The sequence below is a fragment of the Oncorhynchus clarkii genome, chromosome 4 (genome assembly GCF_045791955.1).
Source record: "Oncorhynchus clarkii lewisi isolate Uvic-CL-2024 chromosome 4, UVic_Ocla_1.0, whole genome shotgun sequence".
Taxonomy (NCBI): Eukaryota; Metazoa; Chordata; class Actinopteri; order Salmoniformes; family Salmonidae; genus Oncorhynchus; species Oncorhynchus clarkii.
In genome coordinates, this window is record NC_092150.1 from 1,541,788 (window position 1) to 1,559,544 (window position 17,757).

Here is a 17,757-nt window from a genome sequence, read left to right on the forward strand (position 1 = left end):
TGATGCTATAACACAACATGGCAGTGCTATAATGCTTCATAGTAATGCTACAATGCTTCATAGTAGTACTATAATGTTTCATGGCAATGCTATAATGCTTCATGGTAATAACATGATGCTTCATGGTAATGCTACATTGCCTCATAGTAAATCTACAATGCTTCAAAGTAATACTATAATGCTTAACAGTAATGCTATAACGCTTAACAGTAATGCTATAATGCTTAATAGTAATGCTGCTATAATGCTTAATAGTAATGCTATAATGCTTCATGGTAATGCTATATTGCTTCATGGTAATGCTATAATGTTTCATAGTAATGCTATATTGCTTCATAATAATGCTAAAATGCTAAATGGTAATGCTATACTATTCCATAGTAATACTATAGTGCTTCATAGAAATGGTACAATGCTTCATAGTAATGCTATAATGCTTCATAGTAACGCTTCATGTTGAGGCTACAACGATTCACAGCACTGCTGTAATGCTTCATAGAATGGGTACTGTAGCAATAATTATTTTGCTTGAGATAGTTCTTCATAAAAAAAATCTTTGCTATTTCTGGGTCTCATAGTAATGCAGCAGTTATATTAAAGCTACTGTAGCAGTAATGCTTGGACTAATGCCAGCAGTCATGGTGGGATAGATAGGCTTTACTGGGCCTCGTAGTAAGCTAATGCTAGCCGTTATGCTAGTAGAAACGCTAGCAGGGAATGCCAGGGATATATCGTGCATGATACTTAGGCCTAGAGGCTCATATTCATTAGGACACAGCATAGCAAAATCTTTTGCAACTGAAACTAAAATGAGCAATTCTTATTGGACAAGTTCAGCTAGTCTCTCCCAGTCTGTTTTCTTCCGTTTGTTCCTAATGAATGAGACACAGGCCTGCCAGAGCAGGGAGGTTTGGCTGACAGACTGAGGTGCTGCAATGTCTGAGTAAAACATTCATATCTGTTGCAGAATATTTTTTGCTACACTGTGCCCTAATCAATACAACCCAGGACAAAGAGCCTGCAGGTTGTTAGAGCAGGGAGGTGTGATTGACAGCTGACTGACAGAGACGATGCCGTATGTTTGTGTTACTAAACCAAGTGACTGTTACTAAACTAAAGCAGGTAACCTAGTGGTTAGAGCGTTGGGCCAGTAACTGAAAGGTTGCTGGATCGAATCCCCGAGCTGACAAGGTACAAATCTGTCGTTCTGCCCCTGAACAAGGCAGTTAACCCACTGTTCCCTGGGCGCCGAAGACGTGGATATCGATTAAGGCCTCCCGCACTGCTTTGATTCAGAGGGGTTGGGTTAAATGCGTGAAGACACATTTCATTCGAAGGCATTCAGTTTTACAACTGATTAGGTATCCCCGTTTCCCCCTTTCCCTTTCCCCAGTGTCTGAGTCTTACTAAACCTAGAGGTGTTACACACTCATTACTAAACCCAGAGGTGTTACACAATCATTACTAAACCCAGAGGTGTTACACACTCATTACTAAACCCAGAGGTGTTACACAATCATTACTAAACCCAGAGGTGTTACACACTCATTACTAAACCCAGAGGTGTTACACAATCATTACTAAACCCAGAGGTGTTACACACTCATTACTAAACCCAGAGGTGTTACACACTCATTACTAAACCCAGAGGTGTTACACAATCATTACTAAACCCAGAGGTGTTACACAATCATTACTAAACCCAGAGGTGTTACACAATCATTACTAAACCCAGAGGTGTTACACAATCATTACTAAACCCAGAGGTGTTACACAATCATTACTAAACCCAGAGGTGTTACACACTCATTACTAAACCCAGAGGTGTTACACACTCATTACTAAACCCAGAGGTGTTACACAATCATTACTAAACCCAGAGGTGTTACACAATCATTACTAAACCCAGAGGTGTTACACAATCATTACTAAACCCAGAGGTGTTACACAATCATTACTAAACCCAGAGGTGTTACACAATCATTACTAAACCAAGAGGTGTTACACAATCATTACTAAACCCAGAGGTGTTACACACTCATTACTAAACCCAGAGGTGTTACACACTCATTACTAAACCCAGAGGTGTTACACACTCATTACTAAACCCAGAGGTGTTACACACTCATTACTAAACCCAGAGGTGTTACACAACCATTACTAAACCCAGAGGTGTTACACAATCATTACTAAACCCAGAGGTGTTACACAATCATTACTAAACCCAGAGGTGTTACACAATCATTACTAAACCAAGAGGTGTTACACAATCATTACTAAACCCAGAGGTGTTACACACTCATTACTAAACCCAGAGGTGTTACACACTCATTACTAAACCCAGAGGTGTTACACACTCATTACTAAACCCAGAGGTGTTACACACTCATTACTAAACCCAGAGGTGTTACACAACCATTACTAAACCCAGAGGTGTTACACAATCATTACTAAACCCAGAGGTGTTACACAATCATTACTAAACCCAGAGGTGTTACACACTCATTACTAAACCCAGAGGTGTTACACACTCATTACTAAACCCAGAGGTGTTACACACTCATTACTAAACCCAGAGGTGTTACACAACCATTACTAAACCCAGAGCAAAGGACCTGTTTTGGATGTATTTATGCTGCCAGGATACATCCCCTGGTCTCAGTAATACACAGCATTATCATGGGCAACAGCAGTAGAATTCAAATTACGACGCAGACATTTGACCAGTCCGACTTTAAGCCTAAGGAGTAAAGGTAAACAAGTATTTGCCATCCATGATAAACATTGTTCAAACATAACAAGGGGTGAAAGTAAAGAAAAGCACACAACATAGCTATAATCACACTGAAAAAGACAGACCGTTTAGGCTCAGAGTAACACTGAAAAGACAGACCGTTTAGGCTCAGAGTAACACTGAAAAAGACAGACCGTTTAGGCTCAGAGTAACACTGAAAAAGACAGACCGTTTAGGCTCAGAGTAACACTGAAAAAGACAGACCGTTTAGGCTCAGAGTAACACTGAAAAAGACAGACCGTTTAGGCTCAGAGTAACACTGAAAAGACAGACCGTTTAGGCTCAGAGTAACACTGAAAAGACAGACCGTTTAGGCTCAGAGTAACACTGAAAAAGACAGACCGTTTAGGCTCAGAGTAACACTGAAAAGACAGACCGTTTAGGCTCAGAGCAACACTGAAAAGACAGGCCGTTTAGGCTCAGAGTAACACTGAAAAGATAGAACGTTAATAACACTGATCACCACCAGGCTTCAGCCAGGTCTACTGTCTGGCGCTATTAGTTAATAACACTGATCACCACCAGGCTTCAGCCAGGTCTACTGTCTGGCGCTATTAGTTAATAACACTGATCACCTCCAAGCTTCAGCCAGGTCTACTGTCTGGCGCTATTAGTTAATAACACTGATCACCACCAGGCTTCAGCCAGGTCTACTGTCTGGCGCTATTAGTTAATAACACTGATCACCTCCAAGCTTCAGCCATGTCTACTGTCTGGTGCTATTAGTTAATAACACCGATCACCTCCAAGCTTCAGCCAGGTCTACTGTCTGGCGCTATTAGTTAATAACACTGATCACCTCCAAGCTTCAGCCATGTCTACTGTCTGGCGCTATTAGGTAATAACACTGATCACCTCCAAGATTCAGCCAGGTCTACTGTCTGGAGATATTTGTGCTTCAGCCATGTGTACTGTCTGGAGATATTATTTATGCACCTGAGGCAAATCTAGTTAAAGACTTGACCGTATTGAAGCAGTTCACCCAAATTAATGATTCAAACATTTAACCAAGGGTATATGAAGCAGATTTCAAAACATTCAAATCATAACCCCACACAAAAAGTCAAAGAGAACTATGAAACAACAAGAAGTTATTTCTCATATGGATGGGTTTGTCATCCAGAATGGTATAATACAGTTACTCCCATAGAGATGTCATTGCTGTGTACTCACTTGACTGGGACCTTGGTGGACACTTTAAACATTGATACAACGAAAGGATTAGGGAGAGAATTTCACTGATTACCAAGTCACAAGCCCACAACAAGTAGTAGAGAACAATGAAACAACATTGTTTGGAACAACAGAGATTGTACAACTGGAATAATAAGAGTTAACAGTACTCACTCAGCTGGGACCTTGGTAGGCGCAGGGTTCTCCATGTTCCAATCAGGGTAGTCATAGTAGTCCTTTGCTATGTCTTCAGTGGCACTCATCCTGCTGTCTGGCTCTAGTTCCCACAGATCCTATGGCCCGATGAAAAGATTCTAGAACCCTGTATAGAACACTCTAGAATACGCTTGGAACTCTCCCGGGAACTCTCGGGAACACTCTCGGATCACCCTAAAACTCACTCTAGAACACGCTTGGAACTCTCCCGGAACTCTCTGGAACACTCTCGGATCACCCTAGAACTCACTCTAGAACACGTTTGGAACTCTCCCGGAACTCTCAGGAACACTCTCGGATCACCCTAGAACTCACTCTAGAACAGTATAACACTGCTGTTCACCCAACTATTAGGTCCTATGTAACTCAGCACAGGTCTCCTTTTGATCAAGAGGAAAAAAGTTTAGTCGTTTCTCCAAAAGTTTGGTGGTGTTTGCATTTCTGGCTGGTGTGATGTGGTGTGGTGCCCTCGCCGTACCCTGTGATTGGTCTCCTCTCTTTTGCTCTCTTTTGCTCTCTGTTCTTCTCTCTCGCTCTTCAGGTGCCTGGGTCCTCCGTGGGGCTGCAGTACTGTGATGTGACAGGTCCTTGCTGAGTGGCTCCTGGCTGCGAGGCTGTGGCTCCGTACTGCAGGCTGGGTCTGTCTGTCTGTCTATCTCACCCCCTTTTCTCAGTCCCACGCCACAACAGGCTTTTTTCAGACGAGGATTACCAACCAGACTGGGACACTGGGGAGAGAGAGAGAGAGAGAGAGAGAGAGAGAGAGAGAGAGAGAGAGAGCGAGAGAGAGAGAGAGAGAGAGAGAGAGAGAGAGAGAGAGAGAGAGAGAGAGAGAGAGAAAGAGAAATTAAAGTAGGGACAGAAAGTTTCAGCAGCCAATCAGCTAATCTTCTGTCCCACCTGCAGCTTAGTGGGGTTAGAGATTCTTCCTGTGTGTTTGCCCGGGCTGGGTTATTACTGGATATCACATCAGTTATCAGTGTTCAATAAAGATCCCTGCCTTACATCTCCTCATTCATACATCCTGACTGATGGAACACAGTGGCAGCAACAGACCTGAACAACCCTCCTGTACAGTTGCCTGTAACTAGCTAGCAAAACTAGGCTTGACATTTTAGGAAAGTAAAGTATAAAGTATAGCATTTTACAACCCTAGCCCTATACAACCCTAGCCCTATACAACCCTAGCCCTATACAACCCTAACCCTATACAACCCTAACCCTATACAACCCTAGCCCTATACAACCCTAGCCCTATACAACCCTATCGTTTTCTTTAACTGTTGCTGACTGACCTGTGACTGACCTGTGACTAGACCTGTGACTAGACCTGTGACTAGACCTGTGACTAGACCTGTGACTAGACCTGTGACTGACCTGCGACTGACCTGTGACTAGACCTGTGACTGACCTGTGACTGACCTGTGACTAGACCTGTAACTGACCTGTGACTGACCTGTGACTGACCTGTGACTAGACCTGTGACTAGACCTGTGACTAGACCTGTGACTGACCTGTGACTAGACCTGTGACTAGACCTGTGACTGACCTGTGACTGACCTGTGACTAGACCTGTGACTAGACCTGAGATTAGACCTGTGACTGACCTGTGGCTAGACCTGAGACTGAATGTTACTGACCTGTAGCTGGTAGAGAGTTGTATGGTGAAATGAGAAGGGAGGGATGAGAGAGACAGAGGACAGGTAGGTAGACATTTATAAACCCCATCGTGACAGGGACTGTGTGGGTAGCTCCTGCTGACAGTTTAATGTTCCATAGTGATAACATTAATGACTAACAATGTGGGGTTTCCTCTCTGTCACAGACAGGGTCATTATCTCTCTCAGGATCATTATCTCTCTCTGTGTAAGGTTACCTTCCTACCAAGCCTGGATGAGTCAAACTGGAATGTGTCAGACAGCAGCACAACCTGAGACCACACACATTATAGGGACCAACCAGCATAGTCTCAACACACACACACACACACACACACACACACACACACACACACACACACACACACACACACACACACACACACACACACACACACACACACACACACACACACACACACACACACACACACACACACACACTCTCCTCACCACTTAGCACATTCAGCATCAAGGAGGAGTTCCATATGTTAAATGATCGCAGTTCTTAATCTACATCAGATAAACATTAAAGGTTTTACATACAGGCTCATACAGGAACCCCTGCTCTTGTCATGACACAGACTGACCAGGGGAATCCACTTCAATCCGTGTAGATCAAGGGGAGGAGACATGTTACAGAATATATATATTTTTTAAAGTTTGAGACAATTGAGACATGGATTGCGCCATTCAGAAGATGAATGTTCATAACCCGGATGACCTTTGATCTAAAAAACAAACTTGGATTTGGTCTGGTGAGGAGAGCTTCAGAGCTGGTGTAAGGGAATAGGGGGATACCTAGTCAGGTGTAAGGGAATAGGGGCATACCTAGTCAGGTGTAAGGGAATAGGGGCATACCTAGTCAGGTGTAAGGGAATAGGGGCATACCTAGTCAGGTGTAAGGGAATTGGGGCATACCTAGTCAGGTGTAAGGGAATAGGGGCATACCTAGTCAGGTGTAAGGGAATAGGGGCATACCTAGTCAGGTGTAAGGGAATAGGGGCATACCTAGTCAGGTGTAAGGGAATAGGGGCATACCTAGTCAGGTGCAAAACTGAATGCATTCGACTGAAACGTGTCTTCCACATACAACCCTCTGAATCAAAGAGGTGTTTTGGGGGCTGCCTTAACCAAAGTCCACATCATCGGTGCCTGGGGAGAAGTTGTGTGGGGGCTCAGGGCAGAACGGAGGATTTAAAACAAGCAACCTTTTGGTTATTGCCCCATATGCTCTAATCGCCAGGGCTACCTGCCAATTCACTGAGATTAAGACTGTAGCTTTTGTTACCACACTGCAGTCTTTGTACATTGTAGTGGTCTTTGTACACGTGAAGTACATTGGACACTGTGGGCAAGTTCAATACAGAGTGTAGTACATTGGATTTACAAAGACGAAGGACCAACCGAAGAACCAATTCAGTTGCTAATTTTAGGACATTTTTCAGCAAATCAGTTTGTTGTAAAACTATGAAGGGTTTTGGAGGTAGAACGTATGCTGCTCTAGTACAAAGACTATTAAGGGTCAGCAAAAGATGGGAACTACTTCAGGAGCTCATTGTAAACCATTTCAGGGAGAATTACTAGAGAAAGAAGGAAACAGTAGACTGATTTATTGGAGGTGGAGGGGGATGTTTCCTCTGGACTTGGAGGTGGAGTTGGAGGGGAATGTTTGCTCTACCTTGGAGGTGGAGGGGGATGTTTCCTCTAACTTGGAGGTGGAGGGGGATGTTTCCTCTAACTTGGAGATGGAGGGGGATGTTTCCTCTACCTTGGAGGAGGAGGTTTCCTCTACCTTGGAGGGGAATGTTTGCTCTACCTTGGAGGTGGAGGGGGATGTTTCCTCTACCTTGGAGGAGGAGGTTTCCTCTACCTTGGAGGAGGATGTTTCCTCTACATTGGAGGTGGAGGAGGAGGTTTCCTCTACCTTGGAGTGGGATGTTTCCTCTACCTTGGAGGTGGAGGGGGATGTTTGCTCTACCTTGGAGGTGGAGGGGGATGTTTCCTCTAACTTGGAGGGGGATGTTTCCTCTACCTTGGAGGTGGAGGGGGAAGTTTCCTCTACCTTGGAGGGGGATGTTTCCTCTACCTTGGAGGTGGAGGGGGATGTTTCCTCTACCTTGGAGGTGGAGGGGGATGTTTCCTCTACCTTGGAGGTGGAGGGGGATGTTTCCTCTACCTTGGAGGTGGAGGGGGATGTTTCCTCTAACTTGGAGGGGGATGTTTCCTCTACCTTGGAGGTGGAGGGGGAAGTTTCCTCTACCTTGGAGGGGGATGTTTCCTCTACCTTGGAGGAGGAGGGGGATGTTTCCTCTACCTTGGAGGTGGAGGGGGATGTTTCCTCTACCTTGGAGGAGGAGGTTTCCTCTACCTTGGAGGAGGATGTTTCCTCTACCTTGGAGGTGGAGGAGGATGTTTCCTCTACCTTGGAGGAGGAGGGTGATGTTTCCTCTAACTTGGAGGGGGATGTTTCCTCTACCTTGGAGGGGGATGTTTCCTCTACCTTGGAGGTGGAGGGGGAAGTTTCCTCTACCTTGGAGGGGGATGTTTCCTCTACCTTGGAGGGGGATGTTTCCTCTACCTTGGAGGTGGAGGGGGATGTTTCTTCTAACTTGGAGGTGGATGTTTCCTCTACCTTGGAGGTGGAGGGGGATGTTTCCTCTACCTTGGAGGTGGAGGGGGATGTTTCCTGTACCTTGGAGGTGGAGGGGGATGTTTCCTCTAACTTGGAGGGGGATGTTCCCTCTACCTTGGAGGGGGATGTTTCCTCTACCTTGGAGGTGGAGGGGGATGTTTCCTCTACCTTGGAGGTGGAGCGGGATGTTTCCTGTACCTTGGAGGTGGAGGGGGATGTTTCCTCTAACTTGGAGGGGGATGTTCCCTCTACCTTGGAGGGGGATGTTTCCTCTACCTTGGAGGTGGAGGGGGATGTTTCCTCTACCTTGGAGGTGGAGGGGGATGTTTCCTCTAACTTGGAGGGGGATGTTTCCTCTAACTTGGAGGGGGATGTTTCCTCTACCTTGGAGGTGGAGGGGGATGTTTCCTCTAACTTGGAGGGGGATGTTCCCTCTACCTTGGAGGTGGAGGGGGATGTTTCCTCTACCTTGGAGGTGGAGGAGGATGTTTCCTCTACATTGGAGGTGGAGGGGGATGTTTCCTCTACCTTGGAGGAGGAGGTTTCCTCTACCTTGGAGGAGGATGTTTCCTCTACCTTGGAGGTGGAGGGGGATGTTTCCTCTACCTTGGAGGTGGAGGGGGATGTTTCCTCTACCTTGGAGGTGGAGGGGGATGTTTCCTCTACCTTGGAGGTGGAGGGGGATGTTTCCTCTACCTTGGAGGAGGATGTTTCCTCTACCTTGGAGGGGAATGTTTCCTCTACCTTGGAGGTGGAGGGGGATGTTTCCTCTACCTTGGAGGAGGAGGTTTCCTCTACCTTGGAGGAGGATGTTTCCTCTACCTTGGAGGTGGAGGGGGATGTTTCCTCTACCTTGGAGGAGGATGTTTCCTCTACCTTGGAGGAGGATGTTTCCTCTACCTTGGAGGTGGAGGGGGATGTTTCCTCTAACTTGGAGGAGAATGTTTCCTCTACCTTGGAGGTGGAGGGGGATGTTTCCTCTACCTTGGAGGTGGAGGGGGATGTTTCCTCTACCTTGGAGGTGGAGGGGGATGTTTCCTCTACCTTGGAGGTGGAGGAGGATGTTTCCTCTACCTTGGAGGTGGAGGGGGATGTTTCCTCTACCTTGGAGGTGGAGGAGGATGTTTCCTCTACCTTGGAGGTGGAGGGGGATGTTTCCTCTAACTTGGAGGAGAATGTTTCCTCTACCTTGGAGGTGGAGGGGGATGTTTCCTCTACCTTGGAGGAGGAGGTTTCCTCTACCTTGGAGGTGGAGGAGGATGTTTCCTCTACCTTGGAGGTGGAGGAGGAGGTTTCCTCTACCTTGGAGGAGGATGTTTCCTCTACCTTGGAGGTGGAGGGGGATGTTTCCTCTAACTTGGAGGAGAATGTTTCCTCTACCTTGGAGGTGGAGGGGGATGTTTCCTCTACCTTGGAGGAGGAGGGGGATGTTTCCTCTACCTTGGAGGTGTAGGGGGATGTTTCCTCTACCTTGGAGGTGGAGAGGGATGTTTCCTCTACCTTGGAGGTGGAGGGGGATGTTTCCTCTAACTTGGAGGAGAATGTTTCCTCTACCTTGGAGGTGGAGGGGGATGTTTCCTCTACCTTGGAGGTGGAGGGGGATGTTTCCTCTACCTTGTAGTTGGTGGGGGATGTTTCCTCTACCTTGGAGGACGATGTTTCCTCTACCTTGGAGGTGGAGGGGGATGTTTCCTCTACCTTGGAGGAGGATGTTTCCTCTACCTTGGAGGAGGATGTTTCCTCTACCTTGGAGGGGGATGTTTCCTCTACCTTGGAGGAGGAGGTTTCCTCTACCTTGGAGGAGGAGGTTTCCTCTACCTTGGAGGAGGAGGTTTCCTCTACCTTGGAGGATGAGGTTTCCTCTACCTTGGAGGGGGATGTTTCCTCTACCTTGGAGTGGGAGGGGCATGTTTCCTCTACCTTGGAGGTGGATGTTTCCTCTACCTTGGAGGAGGAGGTTTCCTCTACCTTGGAGGAGGAGGTTTCCTCTACCTTGGAGGAGGAGGTTTCCTCTACCTTGGAGGGGGATGTTTCCTCTACCTTGGAGGAGGAGGTTTCCTCTACCTTGGAGGAGGAGGTTTCCTCTACCTTGGAGGGGGATGTTTCCTCTACCTTGGAGGAGGAGGTTTCCTCTACCTTGGAGGAGGAGGTTTCCTCTACCTTGGAGGGGGATGTTTCCTCTACCTTGGAGGTGGAGCGGGATGTTTCCTCTACCTTGGAGGAGGAGGTTTCCTCTACCTTGGAGGAGGAGGTTTCCTCTACCTTGGAGGGGGATGTTTCCTCTACCTTGGAGGTGGAGGGGGATGTTCCCTCTACCTTGGAGGTGGATGTTTCCTCTACCTTGGAGGAAGAGGTTTCCTCTACCTTGGAGGAGGAGGTTTCCTCTACCTTGGAGGAGGAGGTTTTCTCTACCTTGGAGGGGGATGTTTCCTCTACCTTGGAGGTGGAGGGGATGTTTCCTCTACCTTGGAGGAGGAGGTTTCCTCTACCTTGGAGGTGGAGGAGGATGTTTCCTCTACCTTGGAGGAGGATGTTTCCTCTACCTTGGAGGTGGAGGAGGATGTTTCCTGTACCTTGGAGGAGGAGGGGGATGTTTCCTCTACCTTGGAGGTGGAGGGGGATGTTTCCTCTAGCTTGGAGGTGGAGGGGGATGTTTCCTCTACCTTGGAGGGGGATGTTTCCTCTACCTTGGAGGTGGAGGGGGATGCTTCCTCCACCTTGGAGGAGGATGTTTCCTCTACCTTGGAGATAGAGGGGATTTTTCCTCTAACTTGGAGGAGAAGGTTTCCTCTACCTTGGAGGTGGAGGGGGATGTTTCCTCTACCTTGGAGGTGGAGCGGGATGTTTCCTCTACCTTGGAGGTGGAGGGGGATGTTTCCTCTACCTTGGAGGTGGACGGGGATGTTTCCTCTACCTTGAAGGTGGAGGGGGATGTTTCCTCTACCTTGGAGGAGGAGGTTTCCTCTAGCTTGGAGGTGGAGGGGGATGTTTCCTCTACCTTGGAGGAGGAGGTTTCCTCTACCTTGGAGGAGGAGGTTTCCTCTACCTGGGAGGAGGAGGTTTCCTCTACCTTGGAGGTGGAGGGGGATGTTTCCTCTAACTTGGAGGAGGAGGTTGCCTCTACCTTGGAGGTGGAGGAGGATGTTTCCTCTACCTTGGAGGAGGATGTTTCCTCTACCTTGGAGGTGGAGGAGGATGTTTCCTCTACCTTGGAGGAGGAGGGGGATGTTTCCTCTATCTTGGAGGGGGATGTTTCCTCTACATTGGAGGGGGATGTTTCCTCTAGCTTGGAGGGGGATGTTTCCTCTACCTAGGAGGTGGAGGGGGATGTTTCCTCCGCCTTGGAGGATGATGTTTCCTCTACCTTGGAGGGGGATGTTTCCTCTACCTTGGAGGTGGAGGGGGATGTTTCCTCTACCTTGGAGGGGGATGTTTCCTCTACATTGGAGGGGGATGTTTCCTCTAGCTTGGAGGGGGATGTTTCCTCTACCTAGGAGGGGGATGTTTCCTCTACATTGGAGGGGGATGTTTCCTCTAGCTTGGAGGGGGATGTTTCCTCTACCTAGGAGGTGGAGGGGGATGTTTCCTCCACCTTGGAGGAGGATGTTTCCTCTACCTTGGAGGGGGATGTTTCCTCTACCTTGGAGGAGGAGGTTTCCTCTACCTTGGAGGTGGAGGAGGATGTTTCCTCTACCTTGGAGGAGGATGTTTCCTCTACCTTGGAGGTGGAGGAGGATGTTTCCTGTACCTTGGAGGTGGAGGGGGATGTTTCCTCTAGCTTGGAGGTGGAGGGGGATGTTTCCTCTATCTTGGAGGGGGATGTTTCATCTACATTGGAGGGGGATGTTTCCTCTAACTTGGAGGGGGATGTTTCCTCTACCTTGGAGGTGGAGGGGGATGTTTCCTCCACCTTGGAGGAGGATGTTTCCTCTACCTTGGAGATGGAGGGGAATGTTTCCTCTACCTTGGAGGAGGAGGTTTCCTCTACCTTGGAGGAGGATGTTTCCTCTACCTTGGAGGTGGAGGGGGATGTTTCCTCTACCTTGGAGGAGGAGGTTTCCTCTACCTTGGAGGGGGAGGGGATGTTCCCTCTACCTTGGAGGTGGAGCGGGATGTTTCCTCTACCTTGGAGGTGGAGGGGGATGTTTCCTCTACCTTGGAGGTGGAGGGGGATGTTTCCTCTACCTTGGAGGTGGAGGGGGATGTTTCCTCTACCTTGGAGGTGGAGGGGGATGTTTCCTCTACCTTGGAGGAGGATGTTTGCTCTACCTTGGAGGTGGAGGAGGATGTTTCCTCTACCTTGGAGGAGGAGGTTTCCTCTACCTTGGAGGAGGATGTTTCCTCTACCTTGGAGGTGGAGGGGGATGTTTCCTCTACCTTGGAGGAGGAGGTTTCGTCTACCTTGGAGGGGGATGCTCCCTCTACCTTGGAGGGGGATGTTCCCTCTACCTTGGAAGGGGATGTTCCCTCTACCTCGGAGGTGGAGGTTTCCTCTACCTTGGAGGGGGATGTTGCCTCTACCTTGGAGGGGGATGTTCCCTCTACCTCGGAGGTGGAGGGGGATGTTGTCTCCGGACTTGTAGGTGGAGGGGTATGTTGCCTCTGGACTTGGAGGGGGAGGGGGGTGTTGCCTCTACCTTTGAGGTATGGAAGGGTATGTTGCCTCCGGACTTGTAGGTGGAGGGGTATGTTGCCTCTGGACTTGGAGGGGGAGGGGGGTGTTGCCTTTACCTTTGAGGTATGGAAGGGACTGTTGCCTCTGGACTTTTGATTCTTGATCGACACAAAATCTGCAAATTTTCCCACCAGCGGTGTATTTCTATCAGAATGAGGATTAAAGGTGTTATGAAGTGGTGCACGTCTGTCATGTGTGCTCCCTCTTCGGCTCCCTCTTCGGCTTCCTCTTCAGCTCCCTCTTCGTCACCAGGCTGCTCGTTATGGCGCACACCTGTCACCATCGTTACGTGCACCTGCGCATCACCAGACTCACCTGGACTCCACCACTTCCCTGATTAATTAACATTTATGTTACCTTTATTTATTAATATATTCACTCCCTGAACTCCCTGCGCACATCGTTACAGAATAACGCCTCACCTAAGGGAAGCATCAGAGAGTGGTGTTTTTTGTGTGTCAGGTGGAATGACGTTGGGTCTGGGAGCCGCTACAGGCTTTCATGCCTCAGCCAGATTGCCAGTCTCCCCTACCTCTACCGCTCGTCAGGCTCTCATGCCTCAGGTGGATGACCAGGCTCCCCTGCCTCAGTTGGATGACCAGGCTCCCCTACCTCAGCCAGCACGTCAGGCTTTCATGCCTTCTTTGGATCGCCTGGCTCCCCTGTGTCCACTGGCTCGTCAGGCTCTCGTGTCTCAGTCGGATCGCCAGGCTCCCCTGTGTCCACTGGCTCGTCAGGCTCTCGTGCCTCAGTCGGATCACCTGGCTCCCCTGCCTCAGCCAGTCTGTCAGGTTCCAGCATCCTTGCCGGCGACAGGTTCCCACGCATCAGCAGGTGTGACCGTTCCGCTCCTGATCCCCGGGATCGTCTCTTGGGTTGGCGTCCTGCGGCTGAAGCTGAACATGCTTGAGAGGGGGTACCGTCAGGTATGCTTTCTCCGGTGCTCTAGGTTGCCATTCTCCTGTGTCTCAGCCGGATTGACAGGATTCCCTCGCCTCTGCACAGGTGTCCGGTCTGCTCCTGATCCCCAGGATCGTCATTTTGGTCAGCGTCCTGCGGCTGGAGCCGCTCGTCTGGGAAGGGGTACTGTCATGTGTGTTCCCTCTCCGGCCTCTAGGTCACCAGGCTGCTCGTTACGGCGCTCACCTGTCACCATCGTTACGCGCACCTGCTCGTCATCAGACTTACATGGACACCATCACTTCCCTGATTACCTTCCCTACATCCTGTCCCTTTGGTTCATTCCCCTGTGTTTCTGTTTCTGTTTCAGTTTCGTGTGTTGTTTGTGTTTCTTGTTTTGCATTACGTTGCGTTTATTTATTAAAACACTCCCTCCCTGAACTTGCTTCCCGACTCTCAGCGTACATCTTTACATCATCATCAAGATGTCCCACAATATGAATATCAACAATTCCGCAAGAAATCGTTTCCATCACAAATTGACACATACTTCATCTTACCAACACAAAAAGTTGCCTGTTGACATTTATAAAAATGTACCAACACTTCCTGTTTCCATCACGTGTCATGATTTTAAAAAAATATACTGTTTATAGACGCTATGACTTCACTATATCCACAGGAAAGTATAATTCCTTCAACTTTTCAAAGCGCTGTTTGTGAGTTCAGATCTATAATCACATGAAACCGACAAAATGAAAATAAATGCACACTCGTTTACATTGTTCTGTGCTTCGAGTGGTAGAAATCTGAAAGCAGCACCAGAAGTTTGAAAAATGTACGTAATTCTACTTTCCTGTGTATATATTTGCTTCCATTCCTACCACCAAAAGGACCAACCACACGGACAACCAGCAAAGTACATTTAAATATAATTTAATCATTTACATTCTGGCTTGTAGAGAAACCTGATCCAAATGCTCATTTATGCCTGAAATTGAATTCAACGTCGGTGTCACGAATGTCGTTGTTGGATTGTCGGACCAAAGTGCAGCGTGGTTCAACATATTTATTCACCGAACCGGCACAAAAAAAACAATAAAGCACAAACGAAACGTGAAACTATGGCAACTAACCAAAAACAAGATCCCACAAAAAACCCATTGGGAAAATGCTGCCTACATATGATCCCCAATCAGACACAACGATAGACAGCTGCCTCTGATTGGGAACCATACCAGGCCAACATAGAAATACAAAAACTATATTTACCCACCCTAGTCACACCCCGACCTAACCAAAATTAGAGAATAAAAGGCTCTCTAAAGTCAGGGCTTGACAGTCGGGTCTTCAGGCTACTCCAGTGAGTGTCATTGGCTCCAATTAGGAGTGGATAAATCATTAGAAGGAAGATATTCCCGTATTTTCTACTAAAGGTATGTAATTAAAAATGTGTTTATTCTGTTGTTGCTTGTGATATTCATTAAAACATTTAAATACATTTTATTCCACTTTACATTATTTATGTATTTTTTGACTGACTCCCTACAGTACCTCCAGTTGAATACCTCTGAATCAATGGATTCATCTTAAGATAGGTAGGTGAGACAACAACATATTTCCCTCAACAAACTATACCCTCGGTTGAATAGTTCTGAATGGAATATTTCCCTCAACAAAGTATTTACCCAAGGTTGAATAGTTCTGAAACTATTTACCAAAAGAAAAGACAAGAGCATTTATTTTGGGGAGGAGCCAACAAAGCAACGCTGTCATAGGTCATAGGTCGTGTGTAACTAGGCAACAGAAAAAGCCAAATGCTTTGCAACAGAAAATGAAAATCAGTTCTTAATGAACAGTCAGATGTTATATTCTTATTGGAATAATGTCCAGTTAGTGCCTCCCTGTTTCAGATAATTTTCTTCCATTTGGTGCCTAACGAACGCAGCCGTGGTGCGACAGAAAAGGTTGAATATGTAGAACAGTGTGTTTGTTTCTGAACCAGTGTCAGAAGGAGAGACCTACGGTTGGATACTGGAGCTATTGTAACACTTAGAGGTCAGTTACCTACCTCGTGTGTGTGTGTGTGTGTGTGTGTGTGTGTGTGTGTGTGTGTGTGTGTGTGTGTGTGTGTGTGTGTGTGTGTGTATGTGTGTATGTGTGTGTGTGTGTGTGTGTGTGTGTGTGTGTGTGTGTGTGTGTGTGTGTGTGTGTGTGTGTGTGTGTGTGTGTTGAGACTATGCTGGTTGGTTTTGCAACCCAATCTCCGCGTCAGGGGTTCACTCATTACAGGATTACAGTCAAAGACTGAAAAGAAAAAACACTCCTACTAAGTACTAACACTCCTGAGAAAACAGAGGCTGTATCCCACATGGCACCCTAGTCCCTACAGGGCCCATAGTGCTCTGGTAAATAATAGTGCAGTCTATATGGAGTAGGATGCCATTTGGGATGCCACCAGTGTCTGGACTAGGGGGCCAAATAAGCTCCTGAACAAAGAAAAGACAGGCCTGACAAATAAAGAGGTCGCTGAACAAAGAATGAAGCCTTGGAATGACATCAGAGGGATGCCGGCCTGATCACGCCAGGCAGCTATCAGGTGTGTGTGTGTGTGTCCGCTGTGTGTGTGTGTGTGTGTGTGTAGTTACTACTTACTACTAACTCCAACAGGTCCTTTGAAATATAGCACCAGAAACAGACATGATCCTTGACAAAATAGAAGTGATTGGATCACTGATCCTTGACAAAATAGAAGTGATTGGATCACTGATCCTTGACAAAATAGAAGTGATTGGATCACTGATCCTTGACAAAATAGAAGTGATTGGATCACTGATCCTTGACAAAATAGAAGTGATTGGATCACTGATCCTTGACAAAATAGAAGCGATTGGATCACTGATCCTTGACAAAATAGAAGTGATTGGATCACTGATCCTTGACAAAATAGAAGTGATTGGATCACTGATCCTTGACAAAATAGAAGTGATTGGATCACTGATCCTTGACAAAATAGAAGTGATTGGATCACTGATCCTTGACAAAATAGAAGTGATTGGATCACTGATCCTTGACAAAATAGAAGTGATTGGATTACTGATCCTTGACAAAATAGAAGTGATTGGATTACTGATCCTTGACAAAATAGAAGTGATTGGATTACTAATCCTTGACAAAATAGAAGTGATTGGATTACTGATCCTTGACAAAATTGCGGTGACTGGATCACTGATCCTTGACAAAATAGAAGTGATTGGATTACTGATCCTTGACAAAATAGAAGTGATTGGATTACTGATCCTTGACAAAATAGAGGTGATTGGATCACTGATCCTTGACAAAATAGAAGTGATTGGATTACTGATCCTTGACAAAATAGAAGTGATTGGATTACTGATCCTTGACAAAATTGCGGTGACTGGATCACTGATCCTTGACAAAATAGAAGTGATTGGATCACTGATCCTTGACAAAAATAGAAGTGATTGGATTACTGATCCTTGACAAAATAGAAGTGATTGGATTACTGATCCTTGACAAAATAGAAGTGATTGTATCACTGATCCTTGACAAAATAGAAGTGATTGGATCACTGATCATTGACAAAATAGAAGTGATTGGATCACTGATCCTTGACAAAAATAGAAGTGATTGGATTACTGATCCTTGACAAAATAGAAGTGATTGGATTACTGATCCTTGAAAA

The 17,757-nt window shown here is 46.9% G+C and overlaps 2 protein-coding genes across 2 annotated transcripts in view; both read right to left on the reverse strand.

Moving 5' to 3' along the window:
• LOC139406280 (signaling receptor and transporter of retinol STRA6) overlaps positions 1–4,841 on the reverse strand; it is a 126,057-nt gene extending 121,216 nt beyond the window's left edge. The window contains exon 1 of the mRNA XM_071148736.1: positions 4,142–4,841. Within this exon, the coding sequence (XP_071004837.1) occupies positions 4,142–4,230 (89 nt within the window). The 5' untranslated portion in view covers positions 4,231–4,841. The remainder of the gene's footprint in view (positions 1–4,141) is intronic.
• A 2,612-nt stretch (positions 4,842–7,453) lies between these two features.
• On the reverse strand, positions 7,454–13,434 carry LOC139407460 (serine-rich adhesin for platelets-like). The gene is made up of 12 exons (XM_071151255.1): positions 13,336–13,434; positions 12,662–13,207; positions 12,093–12,488; positions 11,391–11,600; positions 10,996–11,217; positions 10,817–10,912; positions 9,947–10,144; positions 9,581–9,718; positions 9,353–9,490; positions 8,915–9,028; positions 8,213–8,782; positions 7,454–7,792 (listed from the first exon to the last, which is right to left on the reverse strand). Exons 1-12 carry the CDS (start codon positions 13,432–13,434, stop codon positions 7,454–7,456), a joined length of 3,066 nt encoding a protein of 1,021 aa, XP_071007356.1.
• Between the last annotated feature and the right edge of the window lie 4,323 nt (positions 13,435–17,757).